The sequence below is a fragment of the Hibiscus syriacus genome, unplaced genomic scaffold, assembly GCF_006381635.1.
Source record: "Hibiscus syriacus cultivar Baekdansim isolate YM2019G1 unplaced genomic scaffold, ASM638163v2 tig00111238_pilon, whole genome shotgun sequence".
NCBI lineage: Eukaryota > Viridiplantae > Streptophyta > Magnoliopsida > Malvales > Malvaceae > Hibiscus > Hibiscus syriacus.
In genome coordinates this window covers 156,249-175,814 of record NW_024063030.1, presented here as the reverse complement: position 1 = coordinate 175,814, position 19,566 = coordinate 156,249, and the positions used below count along the sequence as shown (strand labels likewise).

Below are 19,566 nucleotides of genomic sequence, written 5' to 3'. Positions count from 1 at the left end.
TTCAGCAGTAGTGTTTCCTTTTGACAGTCTTAGTGGAAACTAGCTGATACAACACGAATACAACAATGTAACCTGGACGGACCAAAAGAGCGAAGTACAAGATAGATGGGTCAAAGGAGGGAACCTGTGCATGTCCAAAACAAATAGTACTGCCATCAGATCCTTTACCTGATCATGACAGAATGCATATCCCGACAAAAATCATCGATAGATCAGCACATGAGGGAACCTGAACTTATCTGAAATGAACGGTATTGCATGCGGATTCTTAACCAGATCGTGATAGAACGCATACTCCGCTTCATAGTCATGCAACCGTAGCTCGGACTTCTGATTAGTATGATAGTGATGCTTGGCAGAAGTTGATTTGCCAAAGCCAAATACACTAACTTCGTCACAAATTCCCAATGCTAGCATAACAGCTTGCATTCCAGAGGAATAATGGAACATAGAACCATCATGAGTAGACCCCCATTGTTCCAATGCCTTCCCTGAAACCTCCACGAATCGTTTGGCCGAATAATACTTCACTATCCTAGCACATAAGATATCGAAACGTGGATCTGTAATCAATAAAGGTGCCTTGTGAGACGAATTGCAGACCAAATAGTCCATGAAATGAACCTGTTGGCAAATGTACATAATCATAGGAACATCCCCTCCATAGGGATGGCAAAAACAACCTTCCTTCCTAGCACAAAGGTGCAGTATATTGCTATTTACAAAGGAAATACTTGTTTTTGATCCCACATTCTTTTCGAACTTCTCGATTATAGCATTATTCAATCTAATCACAACCTCGTGGCTATCAATCAATGCCCCATAATCACTTTTCAATAATATCCCACTATTCCCCACAACAGCACAAGATTTATATTTTTTATCAGAGCTCATTAAACCATGGTAGATATCCATGGGGACCTTCACTAATCTAACCAAATCCATCATGATATCAGGTTGAAACATCTTTTTTCTTGCCCAAAGCTGTAAAATCCTCCTAAAATCTAACCAATGCCGATAAAATTTGGGGGACCTGAGCATTACCGATAATCCATTAGAGACTTTAGAATTTCTGGAATTGACATCAGGACGACCGAACCTCCTCGAAGTTGCAAAGTTCCTATGCTGTCCTAGACTAGCAAAGTCCTTTTCCAACAGCTGCTTCGTTTCAAGCTTGAATTTTTCTTCACCTAAATCAACAGACGCAAACTTAAGCAAAGTGGAGTTAAAAATTTGGATTGGTGGTCGTTGGATTAGGGTCCTGCTTGACTCCATCGGAGCTGAAACAGTGAAGACACCGCGGCGGTCACCGGCAATCCGACAGCCTAAGGTTGCAGTCAACGCAACAAGCATTAGAATACTTAACCAGGGTCTGAATGACCTCTTCATGGGAACAATTACATTGGTGGGACGGTATATGGGGTTTATTAGTTGTGGCCAGAACAGGAAAAAAGTGCGGATCTTGAATAAATTTTTATCAGATTCAGACCTACCTTCAGGTTCGGTAGGTTTTGGCATCCCAAATAGAGAATAGGGGTTCAAAACACAAAGTAGAAAAAGAAACAAAGCTTTCCCGTGAAAGGACAAATAATTTCCTATTTTGAAGAAAACCCAGAAACGGGAAATATCAGAACAAAGAGGAACGTAAATTGCAGGTGAAAGCCAAAAATGGAAGAGTGCACTGATAACTTGAAAATTAAAAAGTCTTTTAATACAATATAATTCTCTTCTTAAACAATTCTACAACTAAGGCAGACGCCACAAAAAGCAAAGCAATTTGAGTAATAAAGAAGGGAAGGTTTAAGAAATTGCAAACCCTAGAATATAGGCTTTGATGGAATAAGAAAGCAAAGATTAGGTGACGGGAAACCTTCTGTGGCTCTTCTCAGCCCATTCTGAATGCATATTTGCAGGACAAGACAAGTTGGGTTCTGTGTGTGGGGCCGTGTGGCTGTTCTGTGGTAGGCTACTACTAACTGGACTGAACCTATATTTGATAGGTCAAAAATCAGTTAAATCATATTGATTTTAATATTTTATATCCACATAAAAATATATTTATTAAAATATATTTAATAAATAACATGTAATGATAAATGATTTATAGTTAAATTCATTAATATATATTTAATTTTTAATATCAGTTTTTATTTAAATATTAGTAATAAATAAAATAAAAATATTTTTAAAATGATATATAACATATATTTTAATAATTTTAACTAAATTAATATTCGGTCAATCAATGATATTATATATAATAAAGATTTAAAATATAACAATATAGATACAAGTAGATAAATTAGATTTTGTTATGTTTATTGAACCAAAACATTTATATAAATAAATATATTTATAAAATTTAACTTAAAAATGTGTATATGTAAAAAGATAAAAAATTTAAATATAAATCTAGAATCAATTTTATTTAATTATTATATGAAAGTATATATATTCTCATAATATTAATGAAATTTAATGAAAAATAAATTATATAATTATATTCTTATTTATTTTAGATATTTAAATTATTTTTATCAAAATAAATATTTAATGTTTAGGTGTCGAATTTATTATGGCAATCGAAAAATATTATTTAACCTATGTCGCATTGTATCTTTTAAAACCTTTATTTTTTAAAAAATAAATATTATTAATTTTCAAAAATAATCTCAAACTTCTCGGCGATTTTATCGAAATATCACTCTGACTGAAAATAATTATTTGTCAGGCACTGTTTTGATAAATTTTATCGATCTAGTACCTTTTCTGACAAGGCACGGATCGTCATCCGCATCTTTGCAGGGTTTCGTCCAAGCTGACTCTACATCATGAAAGGTAGGGATCGCAATCCTCGCCTTAGCATTTTAAAACTTAAAAAAATAAAACTATAGGGATTAATACCGTAATTTAATATATATTAGTTCCATGAGTTGAAGAGTTTAATTGGTTAACTTATAGTCATATTGAAAAGTTTAGGTTATGTTTTTTTTACAATGTGGAATAAAAGCTAAAAGATGTATTTCTTGATATGTATTTACATTATCTTTAGTTAGAAATATTAAGAATATAAAATAAAATTTACGTTAAAAAAATATAGTTAATATATTTTTTTATTAAGTATTGATGGATAAATTTTCACACATATCTTTCACACATTCATGTTATTATTATTGATCGTCGCAAAGAAAACTTTTACAAGCTTTATAAATTCACCTGATTCTTCATTAGCATGAGATCCGGGGGAGACTTTAATATCAACCTACAAGGACAAATTCAACAAAGCAGAACAGCCTTCAACAAACGCCAGCTGCACAAGCATGCTATCTTGAAAATTGTTTGTTAGATCTTACGTTATCACATGCTGTAGTCAATAAACTTATTCAAAGTACAAGACACATTTGACTGAATTCAGCGATAGGAACATTATATTTGCCAACAGCTCTCAAACATCAGTCAAAATGACTGCCCTGATATTTTAAAACTATATAATGATGCAACACAATGGAACATAAATGTTTCCATAAATACCAACCTTCATTAAATAAATCATTGCTCATAAGCAAAACAAATACAGTAATGGGTTCTTCTCGACGTAAATCATAAACTTGATTTTTACAACCAATTACAACGAAGTAGAGCAGAACCTTTAAGAGGTTGAAGAAACCGGGCTTCATTCTTGGTACTTGCATTTGCAACTGTATCCACCGATGGAGGCATATAGATTCTAGCTTTCTTGAGAATTTCAGCAACAACCCAATGCTCACGCTTGCTCAATGGCCTAGAAGGATCTAATTTAACCTAGAAAAGCACATATTGAAGTATTGCGAATATTACTATGACAGTGAAGTTTAAGACATTCAAACATAGAACCAGAAAATGGAAGACATACCCTGTCACCAATGTCACAAACTTAAATAATAAAAATATATTAGCATAAAGAGAAAATTAATAAGAATTAATTGTCTAAAAACTAAAATAGCCATAGTTGTAATCAACTCATGAACAATTATTCATGATCTTCCTAAAATATGCCAGTACAATCGCATTTGAACATGATACAACAAATAAAAAACTCATAAGCTTGTAAAAGTTTTCTTTGCAACAATCCATCAATAATAATAACATGAATGTGTAAAATATACGTGTGAAAGATATGTCCATCAATACTTAATAAATAAAAATTAATAATAATATATGAACTATCCTTTTTTTTACGTAAATTTTGCTTTATATTCTTAATATTTCTAACTAAAGATAATGTAAATACATATAAATATATCAATCAAGAAATACACATTTTAGCTTTATATCACATATTGTCAAGAAACATAACTTAAATATTACAATATGCCTATATAAGCTAACCCCATTAAACTCTTCAACTCATGGAACTAATATGTATTAAATTATAATGTTAGCCCCTATAGTTTTATTTTTTAATTTTTAAAATGCTAAAGTGCGGATGGTGATCCGCGCCTGTCCTTACGTGACACCAGCTCGAATAAGTCGTGTATGACCATCCGCGCCTTTCATGATATGGAGTCAACTCGGACGAAATCCCGCAAAGACATGGATAACGATTCGCTTCTTGTCAAAAAGGTATTAAAACAGTAAAATTTAACAAAACGATACCTAACAGATAATTATTTCCTGTCAAGATGATTTTTCAGTAAAATCACCAAACTTCTCTCTAATATAGAAAAACATTCAAAACTCTAAAAAAATCATTAATTCTAATTCCTATTGTTTTACTATTTTCTACAATCTCTTACCACCGAATCCACTATTTATCCCTTACTACTCATCCACGGACTGATTAACCATTGCCTCAAAGTCCTAAATTCACAAATTCTTAAATCCCTAAAATCTTAAATACTAAAATCTATAATCTCTATTTCTTCCTCCTTCAACGTTAATTTTTAACGCATTTTACTTTTATGATTAATTTTATTTTTATTATTTTCAGTATCATAATTAATATTTTAACAATTAGTTATTAAAGAAAATCAAAATATATAATATTGCTGACATTGTAAAAAATTAATATTCAAAATGAAACTAAAACCATAATTAAATGACCCAAAGCATAGATTACCATTTTATTTACGGTGTATTTTAACTATCATATGAAAATAAATTTTGACTTATTAATCTCTTATTCCTTTCTGAATCAGTGAAAATATTAATCAAAATCCAAGTAACTAACATCGACAAATATAATATATATATATATATATATATATATATATATATATATATATATATATGATTTTTTTTATTTTTTTTAATTTATATGAGGAACGATTAAAAAAAGTACCATTTATATACGGAACGATAACCACCACAATCTAAAACACTTTCTACTAGTTGGCCGGGATCCAATGATCAATCTAAATTTCAGCAGTTCATCGACGACCCAAATTCTGAAGTTTTGACAGACAGAATTACAAAGAGACCCCTCCCCTTTTCTTTTTCTTCAATAATTTCTCATTTATATTTTTTGAAGCTTCTCACCCATAATAAGAGGATTAGCTTTGGCGATTTGTTGTTTCCCCATCCCTTTGAAATCAAAAGTACACGCATGTTGTTCAGGGTACCTATGGATCCCGCAAAAAACCATCCCACACTTGCACTTGAACCCCGTGGGCCCCACGCGTTTCTTGCAACTCAAGCATCTGTTTTGTCTCACCTGGACCTCCTCCTCCACCACCGCCGCTTTCTCCGGTCCCGCCGATGGTCCCTCCTTCGCCGCTGCTAAGGAAACCGGCAACGTAGATTCTACCGATGATGAAGGTGGCAACGAAGACGACGACGAAGGCACGAATGTTTGATTAAAAGCTTGTTTGGCAGAGGAAGATTGTTGTTCTTTGAGCTGAAGATCGCGATAACATTTAGAGCAGAGATTTTGAGTCGCTGGGCTTCCAAAGAAACCGCAGTTGTTTGCACATAATTGCGGTGCTTGACATCTGTGTTCTTCCGCCATATCCTTTTCAATCTCCTATGTACCAAAAAAACATTTAACAAAAGGAAATCAAACAAAAAGCCATAGATCCGGGGGAAAAATGAACAGAAAATCACCTGAGACGAGAGTTTCAGAGCAAAATACAAAACCGAAATCTTCTTATAATCAGAGGGAAAGGAGAAAGAAAAAGTAAACGAGGAAAGGAAAGGGAAGGGAAAGGAATCGCCCTTTTTTGTTGGAGAGGAAAAGAAAGAATGGAAGGGGAGGGATTTGGCCGAAGATTCCACACGCTTTCTTTTTCCTTTTCTCGGGGCTTCTTTATTTTGGATCCATTAAATAAAATAAATATTAGGTGTTAAAATTAAATAAACGGTGTGAATCCAATTTTACCATAAAAAACATATATTGAAACAGCCACAATTTCGGATGGCCATTGGCTCCTGAGAGAGTATATAAATATAATAAACTACTTCGCCGTTAAGCTACGTTAATTCTGCCCTTTGTTTTGTTTTATAAAATTCTTTTAATAATTATTATCATTATGCTTGATTGAGAGTTAAGTCGGGACCGAAATGGGGACGGGCAAATCGAAACATAATAACGTAACGTTGCCCTGGAAATGGGTCCCATTTTTTATAATATTAAATAAAATATGACAATTAAGAAATCTTAAATCGTTGTCCTTTTAATGGGCATGGTATGGTATGTTTGTATCTATGTTAATATTACTATACTTTTGTATTATTTTAATATTATAAATCGTGATATTGTTAAATAGACAAACCAGCAATGAAGGAGGTAAAAGAACACGTGTAATTTTCAACCAAAAAGAAAATATCAGAAATCTTTTTTATCATTTCTCATCCAGACACGTGTTTGGATTAGCCGTGTCCAACGCCGTAAAATCCACTCAGCCCAAACCTCCTCAACAGATTACTGTTTCCTAATGACTTGATTAGCACGAAATATTCGGACCGTCTAAATCTTAACTAGCAAGAAATATCCGGACCGTCTAAAATCTAAATCTTAACTAGCAAGAAGCATATCAATGATTGATCCGTTGGAAAAAAAAAAGATTCAAGGGCCTATTTTGTTACAGCGACAATATATGCATTCCAAGCATCTTCTTGTTGGAATGCTTTTACCTCTTCATACTTCAAACCTCACCCGATTCTAAATCCCTCTGTGCTTCTGTTTTCTTTCATGTCCGGCATCTCTCGAAGCCAGAACTGGACAGACTGAAATCCAGTCTCTAATCGCTGGCAACGACCACCTGGACATTTAAGCTGCCATGTAATCGAATTCGAGGGCAAGTTATTGAACTGAAAGGACAAACCTGCCAGTGCCATCATAAACAAGAAAATGGAACAGGAATTCAACAGAACTTATGGCCTCCAACTGTATGAAAATGCATGCCGAAGTTTCTTCTGCTGCTTTGCAAGATGAAAGTGGAGACCAGTCCTTGTTTGGCGTCCGATGATGCCAAATTCAGCTTGCTCCCAAATATACTGCACGTATTAATTTAAATGTTACAGTATGTATATCATAACTTGAGGTATCCGTACCAATGGCCTACCCTTATGCAAAAATGAAAATAAACCAGAATTTGAAGTAAAACGAAACTTTTCTTACATACGAGGGAAGCTAAATACTATATACCTGAATATAACACGGAAAGGTGGAACAAATGAATACTATTGTTATGAAATCATTAAACAGTACTTTGTATTAGCATGTTTGTATGGGAAGAAAGGTTATACCATATAACTGGGAAATCCCCTTTGAAGTCTCAAGGACTGCTCGAACGATGTGCCACCGTATATATCCATAAAAAATATACCACCCTTTTTAGACAAGGCTTCAAGAACATGCTTGAAACACAAAACAAGTTCCGCACGTTTATGGAGACAACAACAACTGTAATCAAAAGCGCATATAATGTCTCTTGCAGGTATTTTAGCATCTGCCTTAATGGACTCTTCATTTTTTGAAGCAGTAGAGCCCTCAAGCATGTTAGGTTCTGTTGCAGCAATCTTGGAATTATAATCACTTTCCTCCAACTGAATGTTCCTTCTTAGCTCTTGTGGCTTGAAGCCGACTAATATTGCCTCACAAGGATTCAACACATTCCCATGAAAGAGGGATATTCTGGAATACTCGTCAGCCCCAACTTTGTTGATGTTATTCTCCAGACACAGCTGCAATGCCTCAAGGTCGAGATCCAATCCTAGAGCTGTCCGCATAGGATAACTTCGAAGCCACTCGGTACTGTCAACCAGAGTAAATTACCAGTACTTATCAACCAAAGTAAATTCTCATTACTTACTAGTTTTCACTTTTCAATATGAATTGCTAACTATATTAGAGATTTAAGAGAGTGGATGATACCAGTTTGTACTGGCCACAAATGACCCTGCAGATTATCCAATATATCGGCAATTAAAGTTACGTTTCATCCATTAACCAAACTACATCATCTGTATATCGCTACTTATTAGACAGACTAAAGTAGAGCGTGATTGTATTTACTGACAACTATCTGAAGTAAAGATTGAGTCAATCTTGCCTTTGTCTTATGTCCAAACATAAACCATATAGGCAGTGACCTGTTTTACTATCGTATTTACCAACATACATGTTTCGATGACATTCCAGCAGCATAAGTTTAGATTCAAAAGTCATGAAGCAAGCAAGATTTACAAAATGAAAACCAAAATTCCAACTACAAAACTAGGGGCGACATGCACGAAACATTCAAAGTCCGCCTTAACTTATTCACACATATCTTAATTAATTTGGTTAATTTGTAGCATTAACTATAAAAAAAATATGGTGCTAACAAGTGGGAAACATACCTGAGAAGTGCATTGTAACATCCTCAATACCGGGTTAGTGATCAAATTGTAAAGTTTCAGAATTTGGTGACTAGAGTAGAACCATGGATTAGTTCAATGATTTATTTGGAAATAAATCATAAAAGTTGTTAGTAATTATAAGATGAATTGAAGGGCAAAAAGGGTCATTTGACAAGGAAGATTTTTATTTTCCTTATAAGATAAGGAAATCGTGGGAAGAGAGAAAAGGTTCCAGAGTTCTCTTCTCTTCTCTTCTTCCTTCTTCATACGTGAAAGCTTGACTCAAATGTGAGTTTCTTTGTTTGTTGATTAATTATTGATTTTAAGGTTGGGTTATGATCATTAGATGATAATTAAGCTTAAGGAAAGCTTAATTTGTTCTAAAATAACAAGATGAAAGACATAGAAGAGATTAAAGAAAATGAGTTTTAGATGAATTTCTGGAAAATAGTTAATAAGTGAAATTTGAGAACGAATTTGACTTGTCATCACTAAGAATAAGAGATATATGAAGTTAGAAAGGATTAATAATAAAGTTGAAAGTTAAGTAAGATTCTTAAATCTTAAGAATCATGATGAGATATGGAAGATAAAGATGGTTTACATGGATATAAGTTGGTTTAAGTAATGGTAGTTGAATTTAATGACATAATAGGGGCTTAAAATATAAGAATTGAATGAAGAATTAATGATTTTCGGGTTTAAAAAGAGATTTCTGGGCAGAGTGCATCGGTGCACATTCAATGTGTATCGATGCATTAAGGTTAAATCCCGAAATTTGTTGAAGGTGCATCGATGCATAAGGAGTGCATCGATGCACTCATTTAAATTAATTGAACATCGAATGCCAGTTATGCATCGATGCATAAGGAGTGCATCGATGCACCTGCTTAAAATACAAACATCGAATATGATTTATGCACCGATGCATGGGTAATGCATCGATGCACCCGTCAAGGGATGCATCGATACATGGTGTATTGCATCGATGCATACCTTCAATAAGATATGGAAATAACTTTCTTTTAGCCTAAGGATTTATAGTTTGAAATATATCAATTCGTATGCTGATAAGTATCAATGTATTACTATGTAGATTTAGAGCGTAATCTCATTCCAGAACAGTCGAAGGATTAGAATCGAATCAACACAAAGTTAAGGTGAGTGCAATTTAAATTGTACTTATGTATCAAATAAACATTGGCTTGCGATGAGCCAGTGATGGAGTTACTATAGTAAGAAGGGACTTCTAAAATGTTATTTGAATTGTGATTCTTATGTTTGAATGAGTACATGAAAATGGGTACATATGTTATATGTATTGCATCTGTTACATGAATTGAGTGAATAAATGTTAGTGTGATGAGTTATGTGAACTGGTTTAAGTAGTGGATGTAATTATATACGTTATGTAAAATAAATATGTGATTTAAGACATAAGTTAAAGAACTATATGATATGAGATAAGATAGACACATGCTATTATAAGTAACTATAGGATCACGAACTATGTAAAATAGCAATGATTTATATGATAACAAGAGGAATGATATAAATTACATGAGTTAGATATATATATATATATATATATATATATATATATATATATATATATATATATATATAGGAATTTGTATAACCAACTTATGAGATTAGATGAAAAGTGAGATAAGTTAAATAACATTGATTTATAGGACAATATAAGAATAATATATAAATGAGGAGACATTGATAGAAGTGATTATATGAACATGTAAAATAAGTTATACGGAGAGGATTTATGAGCTGAAATAAACATATAATATATGAGTCATATGGTAAAGAGATTTATGAAGTTATAGGAAAATGTTATGGGAACTATGTGATGATAAGTTATGAGAAAATATTTATATAGGTAACAAACTACGTGAAATTGAATTAAGTAATATATGAAACTAGAATATAATTAATGTGAAATAAGTGATTAGATAAAACTGTGAGAAGTTATAGGGTATTGTTATTCGAAGTAAATGAAAGTATGTATATGGATACATGTATAAGTTTATATGTTATACTATGTGCTATGTGATGTATATATGAACATATGTGAACAAGATATGACTTGCGAGTTTACATGAACAAATGAGGAATGATATAAGTCATACGAAATGATCTACGTGAATATATGCACTTGTGATACATGTGATATGATATGAAATATATGGTTACACATACATATGGTATGTGACAGAAGAGAAAGAACAAGTGATATGAAAAGTATAAATGATAATGCCCATGTTATATGATATGAGAGCTAAGGGTATAGTTGGCATGCCAAGGGTATATTAGTCATTCGGGACATATCCAGTGGTCATTCGGGATGTATCCAGTGGTCCTTCGGGACATAGTGGTCATTCGGGACAAATACTGAACAAATGTTCGGTGCCCCATGAGGGAATTTATACGAGCTGTGGTGACAACATTAGTGCACAACCTCAATGTACTCACATACCTTAAGTTCTTACAGGTGAATATGGGCTAATAAAAAGACAATAACAAATTTAATACATATGATGCTATGTTTTTGGTGATATGGAATATGTTCCATGAATTATATGATATTATATATATGTTTAGTTGTGAAATGATAAATGTGTTATATGATATACATAAATGATAAATACAAGATCATATGATAAATAGAGATTTCGATAATGATGGTATATGTACATGTATGTATGTTATTGATATATGAAATGTATTATGATTTCTATTATATGTTTTATATGCCTCACTAAGTCAACAACTTAGCATGTGATTGTTTCACACGTAGGTACCAAGAAGAGGAAGAATGATAAAAGTTAAGCAAGACAGGTCAGTTACTCCTTTCCAAAGATCAGATCAGAAAAGCATTGTATAATATGTATTTTATAATATGGATGGTAGTTGGCATGTAAATAAAGATTTGAATTTGATATGCTCTAATTAGTCTTTCTAAAATCATATGAATATCTTTTATGTAATTTAGTCAGTTGTTTTAAAAAAAGTTTTAAAATTATTCACTAATTTGTACAAGTACCGGTTTTGAAAAGTCAATGTGATACCTCGGATTCGTATCTGGGTAGGATACAGGTTGGGAGTGTTACATTTAATGGTATCAGAGCCAAGGTTTAGCCGATTCTAGGCTAAAAACGAAGTCAAAAGTGTTTTAAAAAGTATACATGCCAACACAAAGTGAAAATTTTTCTAATCTGATAGTGTAAGGAGTATATTGTCTTGTTAATAGAGTTAAATTGTTATGTTATATTAGATGTATGATTATGATAGCTTCCAAAGTGAAATACAAGGCAATAGACTGAAGGTAATAGCATTCACCTGCCCTGGCCAGGCAGGGAGAAGAGCGAACACCTCAGGAAGTGCCTGTATAAAATTTGGAAATGTATTCATCATGTTGAAGAATGTTCTGATGTGTTTTCCATTTATACTTCTTTAACTCATAAAATGAATGTATCAAATTAGTTGAAAGAGTTATGAGCACCCGAGTTCAAAGGTGAATTTGAGCAATGTTCTATTGTTATAGACATTTGATTAATAATAGAAAGATAATGTTAGAAGGTTTCTATTTCTCCAAATTGGACAAGTTAAATTGAGTAGTTTCGTTACTACGTGGGCAAGCTAGAGTATGGTGAAAAAAATTTAACCAAGAGAATGTTGAAAGACTCAATGATGTGGGTATTATTTGTAGAAGAATTCAAGAATAAGTACATGGATGACTTGTTCATAAGATAAATGAAGCTAGAATATACAAATAGGAAGAAGGGAATTACACATGCTTGTGTATGAGCATAAGTTTAATAAGTTAAGAAGATGTATTGTTGAGTTGATTTTGATTAAGAAGGATACATATGATTGGTTGTTTAAGGCTTGCGCCTTAAATTAAAATAGTGTTACTGATTTTGAATTTGTTCTCATTTTAAGAAATGGTTAATTGCGTTAAAGTTTTTTAGTGAGCTCGAAATAAAAGGATTGAAGAATAAAAATCTCAGATGATTAAGAGAATTAGTGTTTCATAAAGTTAAACACCATAAAAAGAAAGATGAAGATTATGATTTTTAGCTTTAAACCAGATATGAATTAGTTGTATTCTCCGTTAGAGAATAAAGTCAATTAGTTCAGACGGATGGGAAATTGTAGTATTAAAGAAACTTTATTATTCTGAAATAGAATAGTTTCTTAACAGTATGGGTAAGATAAAGTGGAAGAGATTGATGTTAATTGGAGAATATTAAAAGACCAAGGAATGGTTTAAGAATATGTATACCAGTGATCGGTTATAAGACAAAGGTAAATGGAACGGTTGAATTCGAACCAAAAGAATTGTATTATGGAAGAGTGAGAATAAAGGTTTGATAAGTGAAGGAAATAACGAATGAATTATTTGGACTGGAAAGAATACATATATGGATAGTTTGATGAAAGGTCGGAAGATATATGATTGGATTATTAGGGCTTGTGCCCTATATTGAACAGTTGATGTTTATTAACTGTAATAGTAAAGGTGATAGAGTTGTAAGATTTGGAAATGGTATACGGTTAAGTTCATCAAGTATGATGAATTTGAATTTGGTTGTGTATTTGGATTATATAGATATGATAAAGACAAAGAGAAGAGTATTTACAAGTTTTAAAAGGAGTTTTGAGGAAGAAAATAAAAGTGCAAGAGATGGTAAACTATGAGGTTCTGTATAAGTGAAGTTGATTATTAATGTTATGAAGAGGTGATAAAGATATGATTTGTATATAAGAAAATCTTGAATATAAAAGGATAAAGAAATGAAAGGATGAAGTATTAAGTAAGGGAAGCATCAGGAGAACATGAGAAGATATGTTCTTATCAAGATGTGCAATGAAAATTCGAGGACGAATTTTCTTATAAGGATGGGAAATTGTAACATCCTCAATACCGGATTAGTGATCAAATTGTAAAGTTTCAGAATTTGGTGACTAGAGTAGAACCATGGATTAGTTCAATGATTTATTTGGAAATAAATCATAAGAGTTGTTAGTAATTATAAGATGAATTGAAGGGCAAAAAGGGTCATTTGACAAGGAAGATTTTTATTTTCCTTATAAGATAGGGAAATCGTGGGAAGAGAGAAAAGGTTCCAGAGTTCTCTTCTCTTCTTCCTTCTTCATACGTGAAAGCTTGACTCAAAGGTGAGTTTCTTTGTTTGTTGATTAATTATTGATTTTAAGGTTGGGTTATGATCATTAGATGATAATTAAGCTTAAGGAAAGCTTAATTTGTTCTAAAATAACAAGATGAAAGATATAGAAGAGATTAAAGAAAATGAGCTTTTAGATGAATTTCTGGAAAAGAGTTGATAAGTGAAATTTGAGAAGGAATTTGACTTGTCATCACTAAGAATAAGAGATATATGAAGTTAGAAATGATTAATAACAAAGTTGAAAGTTAAGTAAGATTCTTAAATCTTAAGAATAATGGTGAGATATGGAAGATAAAGATGGTTTACATGGATATAAGTTGGTTTAAGTAATGGTAGTTGAATTTAATGACATAATAGGGGCTTAAAATAGAAGAATTGATGATTTTCGGGTTTAAAAAGAGATTTATGGGCAAAGTGCATCGGTGCACATTCAATGTGTATCGACGCATCAAGGTTAAATCCCAGAATTTGTTGAAGGTGCATCGATGCATAAGGAGTGCATCGATGCACTCATTTAAATTAATTGAACATCTAATGCCAGTTATGCATCGATGCATAAGGAGTGCATCGATGCACCTGCTTAAAATATAAACATCGAATATGATTTATGCACCGATGTATGGGTAGTGCATCGATTCACCCGTCAAGGGATGCATCGATACATGGTGTAGTGCATCGATGCATACCTTCAATAAGAGATGGAAATAGCTTTCTTTTAGCCTAAGGATTTATAGTTTGAAATATATCAATTCGTATGCTGATAAGTATCAATGTATTACTATGTAGATTTAGAGCGTAATCTCATTCCAGAACAATCGAAGGATTATAATCGAATTAACGCAAGGCTAAGGTGAGTGCAATTTAAATTGTACTTATCTATCAAATAAACATTGGCTTGCGATGAGCCAGTGATGGAGTTACTATAGTAAGAAGGGACTTCTAAAATGTTATTTGAATTGTGATTCTTATGTTTGCATGAGTACATGAAAATGGGTACATATGTTATATGTATTGCATCTGTTACATGAATTGAGTGAATAAATGTTAGTGTGATGAGTTATGTGAACTGGTTTAAGTAGTGGATGTAATTTATATACGTTATGTAAAATAAATATGTGATTTAAGACATAAGTTAAAGAACTATATGATATCAGATAAGATAGACACATGCTATTATAAGTAACTATATGATCACGAAATATGTAAAATAACAATTATTTATATGATAACAAGAGGAATGATATAAATTACATGAGTTAGATATATATATAGGAATTTGTATAACCAATTTATGAGATTAGATGAAAAGTGAGATAAGTTAAATAACATTGATTTATAGGACAATATAAGAATAATATATAAATGAGGAGACATTGATAGAAGTGATTATATGAACATGTAAAATAAGTTATACGGAGAGGATTTATGAGTTGAAATAAACATATAATATATGAGTCATATGGTAAAGAGATTTATGAAGCTATAGGAAAATGTTATGGGAACTATGTGATGATAAGTTATGAGAAAATATTTATATAGGTAACAAGCTACGTGAAATTGAATTAAGTAATATATAAAACTAGAATATAATTAATGTGAAATAAGTGATTAGATAAAACCGTGAGAAGTTATAGGGCATTGTTATTCGAAGTAAATGAAAGTATGTATATGGATACTTGTATAAGTTTATATATTATACTATGTGCTATGTGATGTATATATGAACATATGTGAACAAGATATGACTTGCGAGTTTTCATGAACAAATGAGGAATGATATAAGTCATATGAAATGATCTATGTGAATATATGTGTAACATCCTCAATATCAGGCTAGTGACCTAAAGGTGAATTTTGAAAGCATTGTGTTCAATTTCGAAATAAGTTAAAAGTTTAGAATTTTAATTGGAGAATTTTGAGGTTGGATTTTAATAGTAAAGTTTGAAAGTAATAAGGGTATTATGGTCTTTTCTAAGAGAAGATTTTATTTCTCTTTTAGGGGATATAAAAACGTGGGAAATGAGGGAAATGAGTTTCTAGAGTTTTCTTCTTCTCCTTTCTTCTTCACGCGTGGAAGCCAAGAGCAAAGGTGAGAATTTTTATTAGTTGATTATTATTTGAATTCTAAGTTGGTTTTGATTCTTTGGAAAGTAAGAAAGCTTAAAGAAGTCAAAAGATAAGTGAAACTCTAAGATGAAGAGGTTAGAAGAGATTAAAGAAAATGGGTTTTTAAGTGAAATTTTGAATAAGAAGGTTTAAATGAATTTGGAGGATGAATTTGACTTGTCATCTATAAGAATAAGAAGTTAGAAGTGTTAGAATTAAGTTTGGATAACATGGAAAATTGGGTATGATTATTGATTTCCATATGAAAGATGGAATTTAGAGGTTAAAGATGAGATAAATGAATATTAATGAGTTTAAGTATGTATATGTAAGTTAGGAATATGAAAGGGGTTGAAATATGAAGGATTTAATCAAAAAAAGAATGAATTTTTGGGTTCAAAAAGAGGATTCTGGGCAGAGTGCATCGATGCATATTCATAGTGCACCGATGCATCAAGGTTAAAACCCAGAAATTGTTTGAAGGTGTATCGATGTACAAGTAGTGCATCGATGCACTCTTTTAATATAAAAACATCGAATGCAATTGGTGCATCGATGCATAAGGCATGCATCGATGCATCCCAGTAATAAACAAACATTGAATGTATTTTATGCACCGATACACATGTAGTGCATTGATGCACCGATAGGGAATGCATCGATACACTGTGCAGTGCATCGATGCATACCTTCATTAAAAGATGAAATGGGCTTTTCTTTTAGCCTAAGAAGTGACAATTTAGAAGATATCAATTAGTATACTGATATGTATCAATGTATTATTATGATGTAGATATAGAATAAAGCTTGTTCCGGAACAATCTAAGGATTAAGATTGATTCAAAGCAAACAAGGCTCAGGTGAGTGCACATTATTTAATATATGAGGTTCAATGGAAAATAAGACTTGCGATAAGTCTATTTCCAATAGTGAAAAACATGAATTCATAGAAGTATGTATTGGTTATGATTTATATGTGTGCATGAGTATATGTGTTATTGATAGTGATAAAATAAGAAAGAAATGAAAATGATAATATAGTTGTTTGGGTGTACGTGTTTTATGATAGTATATATATATATGGTTTACATGACATGATATGTATATGTGCAATTGGTTATGGTATATGTTATATGATATGGACATAAGAGATCATAGGAACATGAGATAAGAGATATGAATGATAATGACATGTATGTATGCATATTCGTTACATGTAAAAGTATGAGTGGTATGAAATGATAGTAGTAATTGTTTAGGTATGATTATTAGTTACCGTTTACCTTATATGTTTATATGCCTCACTAAGTCTTTGACTTAGCGTGTAAGTGATTTACACGTAGGTTTCGAGAAGAGTAAATAGCAATGTGGAGCAAGACAGGTCAGTTCTCCTTACTAAAGATCATATCAAAAAAGAGGTGAATAATATGTATTTTAGTATATAAAGTTCTAGTTGGCATGTTTTCAAAAGAATATATTGTTTAAGCTATGAACAGTTTTATAAATGTTTCGAATAGTTATATGTAAAAATAAGTGAAATATACACGCTCTGATTGGTTTTGTAATAATGAAAATGTCTTTTATGTAAATTAGTCATTTATATGTTATAAAAGTTTTAAATTACTCACTATTTTATACAAGTACATGTTTTAAAAGGTCAATATGACACCTCAGATTTGTATCCGGGTCGGATACGGGTTGGGGTGTTATAATATGCACTTGTGATACATGTGATATGATATGAAATATATGGTTACACATACACATGGTATGTGACAGAAGAGAAAGAACAAGTGATATGAAAAGTATACATGATAATGCCCATGTTATATGATATGAGAGTTAGGGGTATAGTTGGCATGCCAAGAGTCGAGGGTATATTAGTCATTCGGGACGTATCCAGTGGTCCTTCGGGACGTATCCAATGGTCCTTCAGGACGTATCTAGTGGTCCTTCAGGACATAGTGGTCATTCGGGACGAATACTGAACAAATGTTCGGTGCCCCATGAGGGAATTTATACAAGCTGTGGTGACAGCATTAGTGCACAACCTCAATGTAGTACTCACATACCTTAAGTTCTCACAGGTGTATATGGGCTAATAAAAAGATAATAATAAATTTAATACATATGATGCATATGCTTTTGGTGATATGGAATATGTTCCATGAATTATATGATATTATATATTTTTAGTTGTGAAATGATAAATGTGTTATATGATATACAGAAATGATAAATACAATATCATATGATAAATAGAGTTTTCGATAATGATGGTATATGTACATGTATGTATTTTGATATATAAAATGTACTATGATTTCTATTATATATTTTATATGCCTCACTAAGTCAACGACTTAGTGTGTGATTGTTTCACACGTAGGTACCAAGAAGATGAAGAATGATAAAAGTTAAGCAAGAAAGATCAGTTCCTCCTTTCCAAAGATCATATCAGAAAAGTATTGTATAATAAGTATTTTATAATATGGATGGTAGTTGGCATGTAAATAAAGATTTGAATTTGATATGCTCTAATTAGTCTTTCTAAAATTATATGAATATCTTTTATGTAATTTAGTCAGTTATTTTTAAAAAAAAATTAAAATTATTCACTAATTTGTATAAGTACCGGTTTTGAAAAGTCAATGTGACGTCTCGAATTCGTATTCGGGTCGGATACGGATTGGAGGTGTTACATGCATTGCCACATAAATCTTCTTGAAGATGCAAAGGCAATCTTCAGCCCACATACATCAAAAAGAACTTCTGCAAATAGCTTATATCTCCTTTTGGTGACTGCATTCAACAAACAATTGCATTAATAAAAAATGCAATTAGTAAGAAACATCAACTAATTCGAAAGAACCAATCTTCACATTACCTAACAAATTAATCAGCTACGCTGTATTGAATTTTACCCACCTAAAGCAAGAAAAAAAAATGCCTTTATAAACTAAACTGGCAACTCAAAAGTCTAAACTCTTCCTGCTGTATTACCTACTTCTTAAAGTTCTCTCGGCAATAATATAAAAGGAAAAAAATAAAACTTTGGGGGGGATTATAACCTGTACGGATTGTTGGTAAATAAGGAAGTTTGATGGCATTTCCATGCATGGGTTTGGGTCATTTCTTCTTCCTCTTCTTGATGTTCTTCAGAATCTTGAGAAGGATGTTGAAAACTGAAGCTTTCATCTTCATAGTCATCATCTTGTTCTACGACTTGTTCTTTGTTGATGCCTTTGTCTCGTCACTCTTTCCCACTCTTTTCGTGTTCACTTTTTCTTTCCCCGACGCCAAGCAAACAGCATAAAACTCATCCATGGAATCAACAATATTAACAAATGAAAGCCTAGGTTTACAATATCAAAACCAAACACGGGAAGATAACACGATCAGCATGCCTTTCTAGCTGCTAATGTAGACAAGA

General features: G+C 32.1%; 3 protein-coding genes across 3 annotated transcripts; all 3 read right to left on the bottom strand.

The window, feature by feature from the left end:
• Positions 1-1,920, bottom strand: LOC120157073 (beta-1,6-galactosyltransferase GALT29A-like). Its single transcript, XM_039168334.1, has one exon. It carries the CDS (start codon positions 1,516-1,518, stop codon positions 202-204), a length of 1,317 nt encoding a protein of 438 aa, XP_039024265.1. The 5' UTR covers positions 1,519-1,920; the 3' UTR covers positions 1-201.
• A 3,545-nt stretch (positions 1,921-5,465) lies between these two features.
• Positions 5,466-6,376, bottom strand: LOC120157075 (zinc finger A20 and AN1 domain-containing stress-associated protein 3-like). The gene is made up of 2 exons (XM_039168335.1): positions 6,082-6,376; positions 5,466-6,001 (listed from the first exon to the last, which is right to left on the bottom strand). The coding sequence occupies exon 2, from the start codon at positions 5,984-5,986 to the stop codon at positions 5,495-5,497; it is 492 nt and encodes a 163-aa protein (XP_039024266.1). The 5' UTR covers positions 5,987-6,001; positions 6,082-6,376; the 3' UTR covers positions 5,466-5,494.
• A 752-nt stretch (positions 6,377-7,128) lies between these two features.
• On the bottom strand, positions 7,129-8,833 carry LOC120157171. Its single transcript, XM_039168406.1, has 5 exons — positions 8,821-8,833; positions 8,354-8,378; positions 7,726-8,233; positions 7,422-7,473; positions 7,129-7,301 (listed from the first exon to the last, which is right to left on the bottom strand). The coding sequence occupies exons 1-5, from the start codon at positions 8,831-8,833 to the stop codon at positions 7,129-7,131; spliced, it is 771 nt and encodes a 256-aa protein (XP_039024337.1).
• Positions 8,834-19,566: the final 10,733 nt, after the last annotated feature.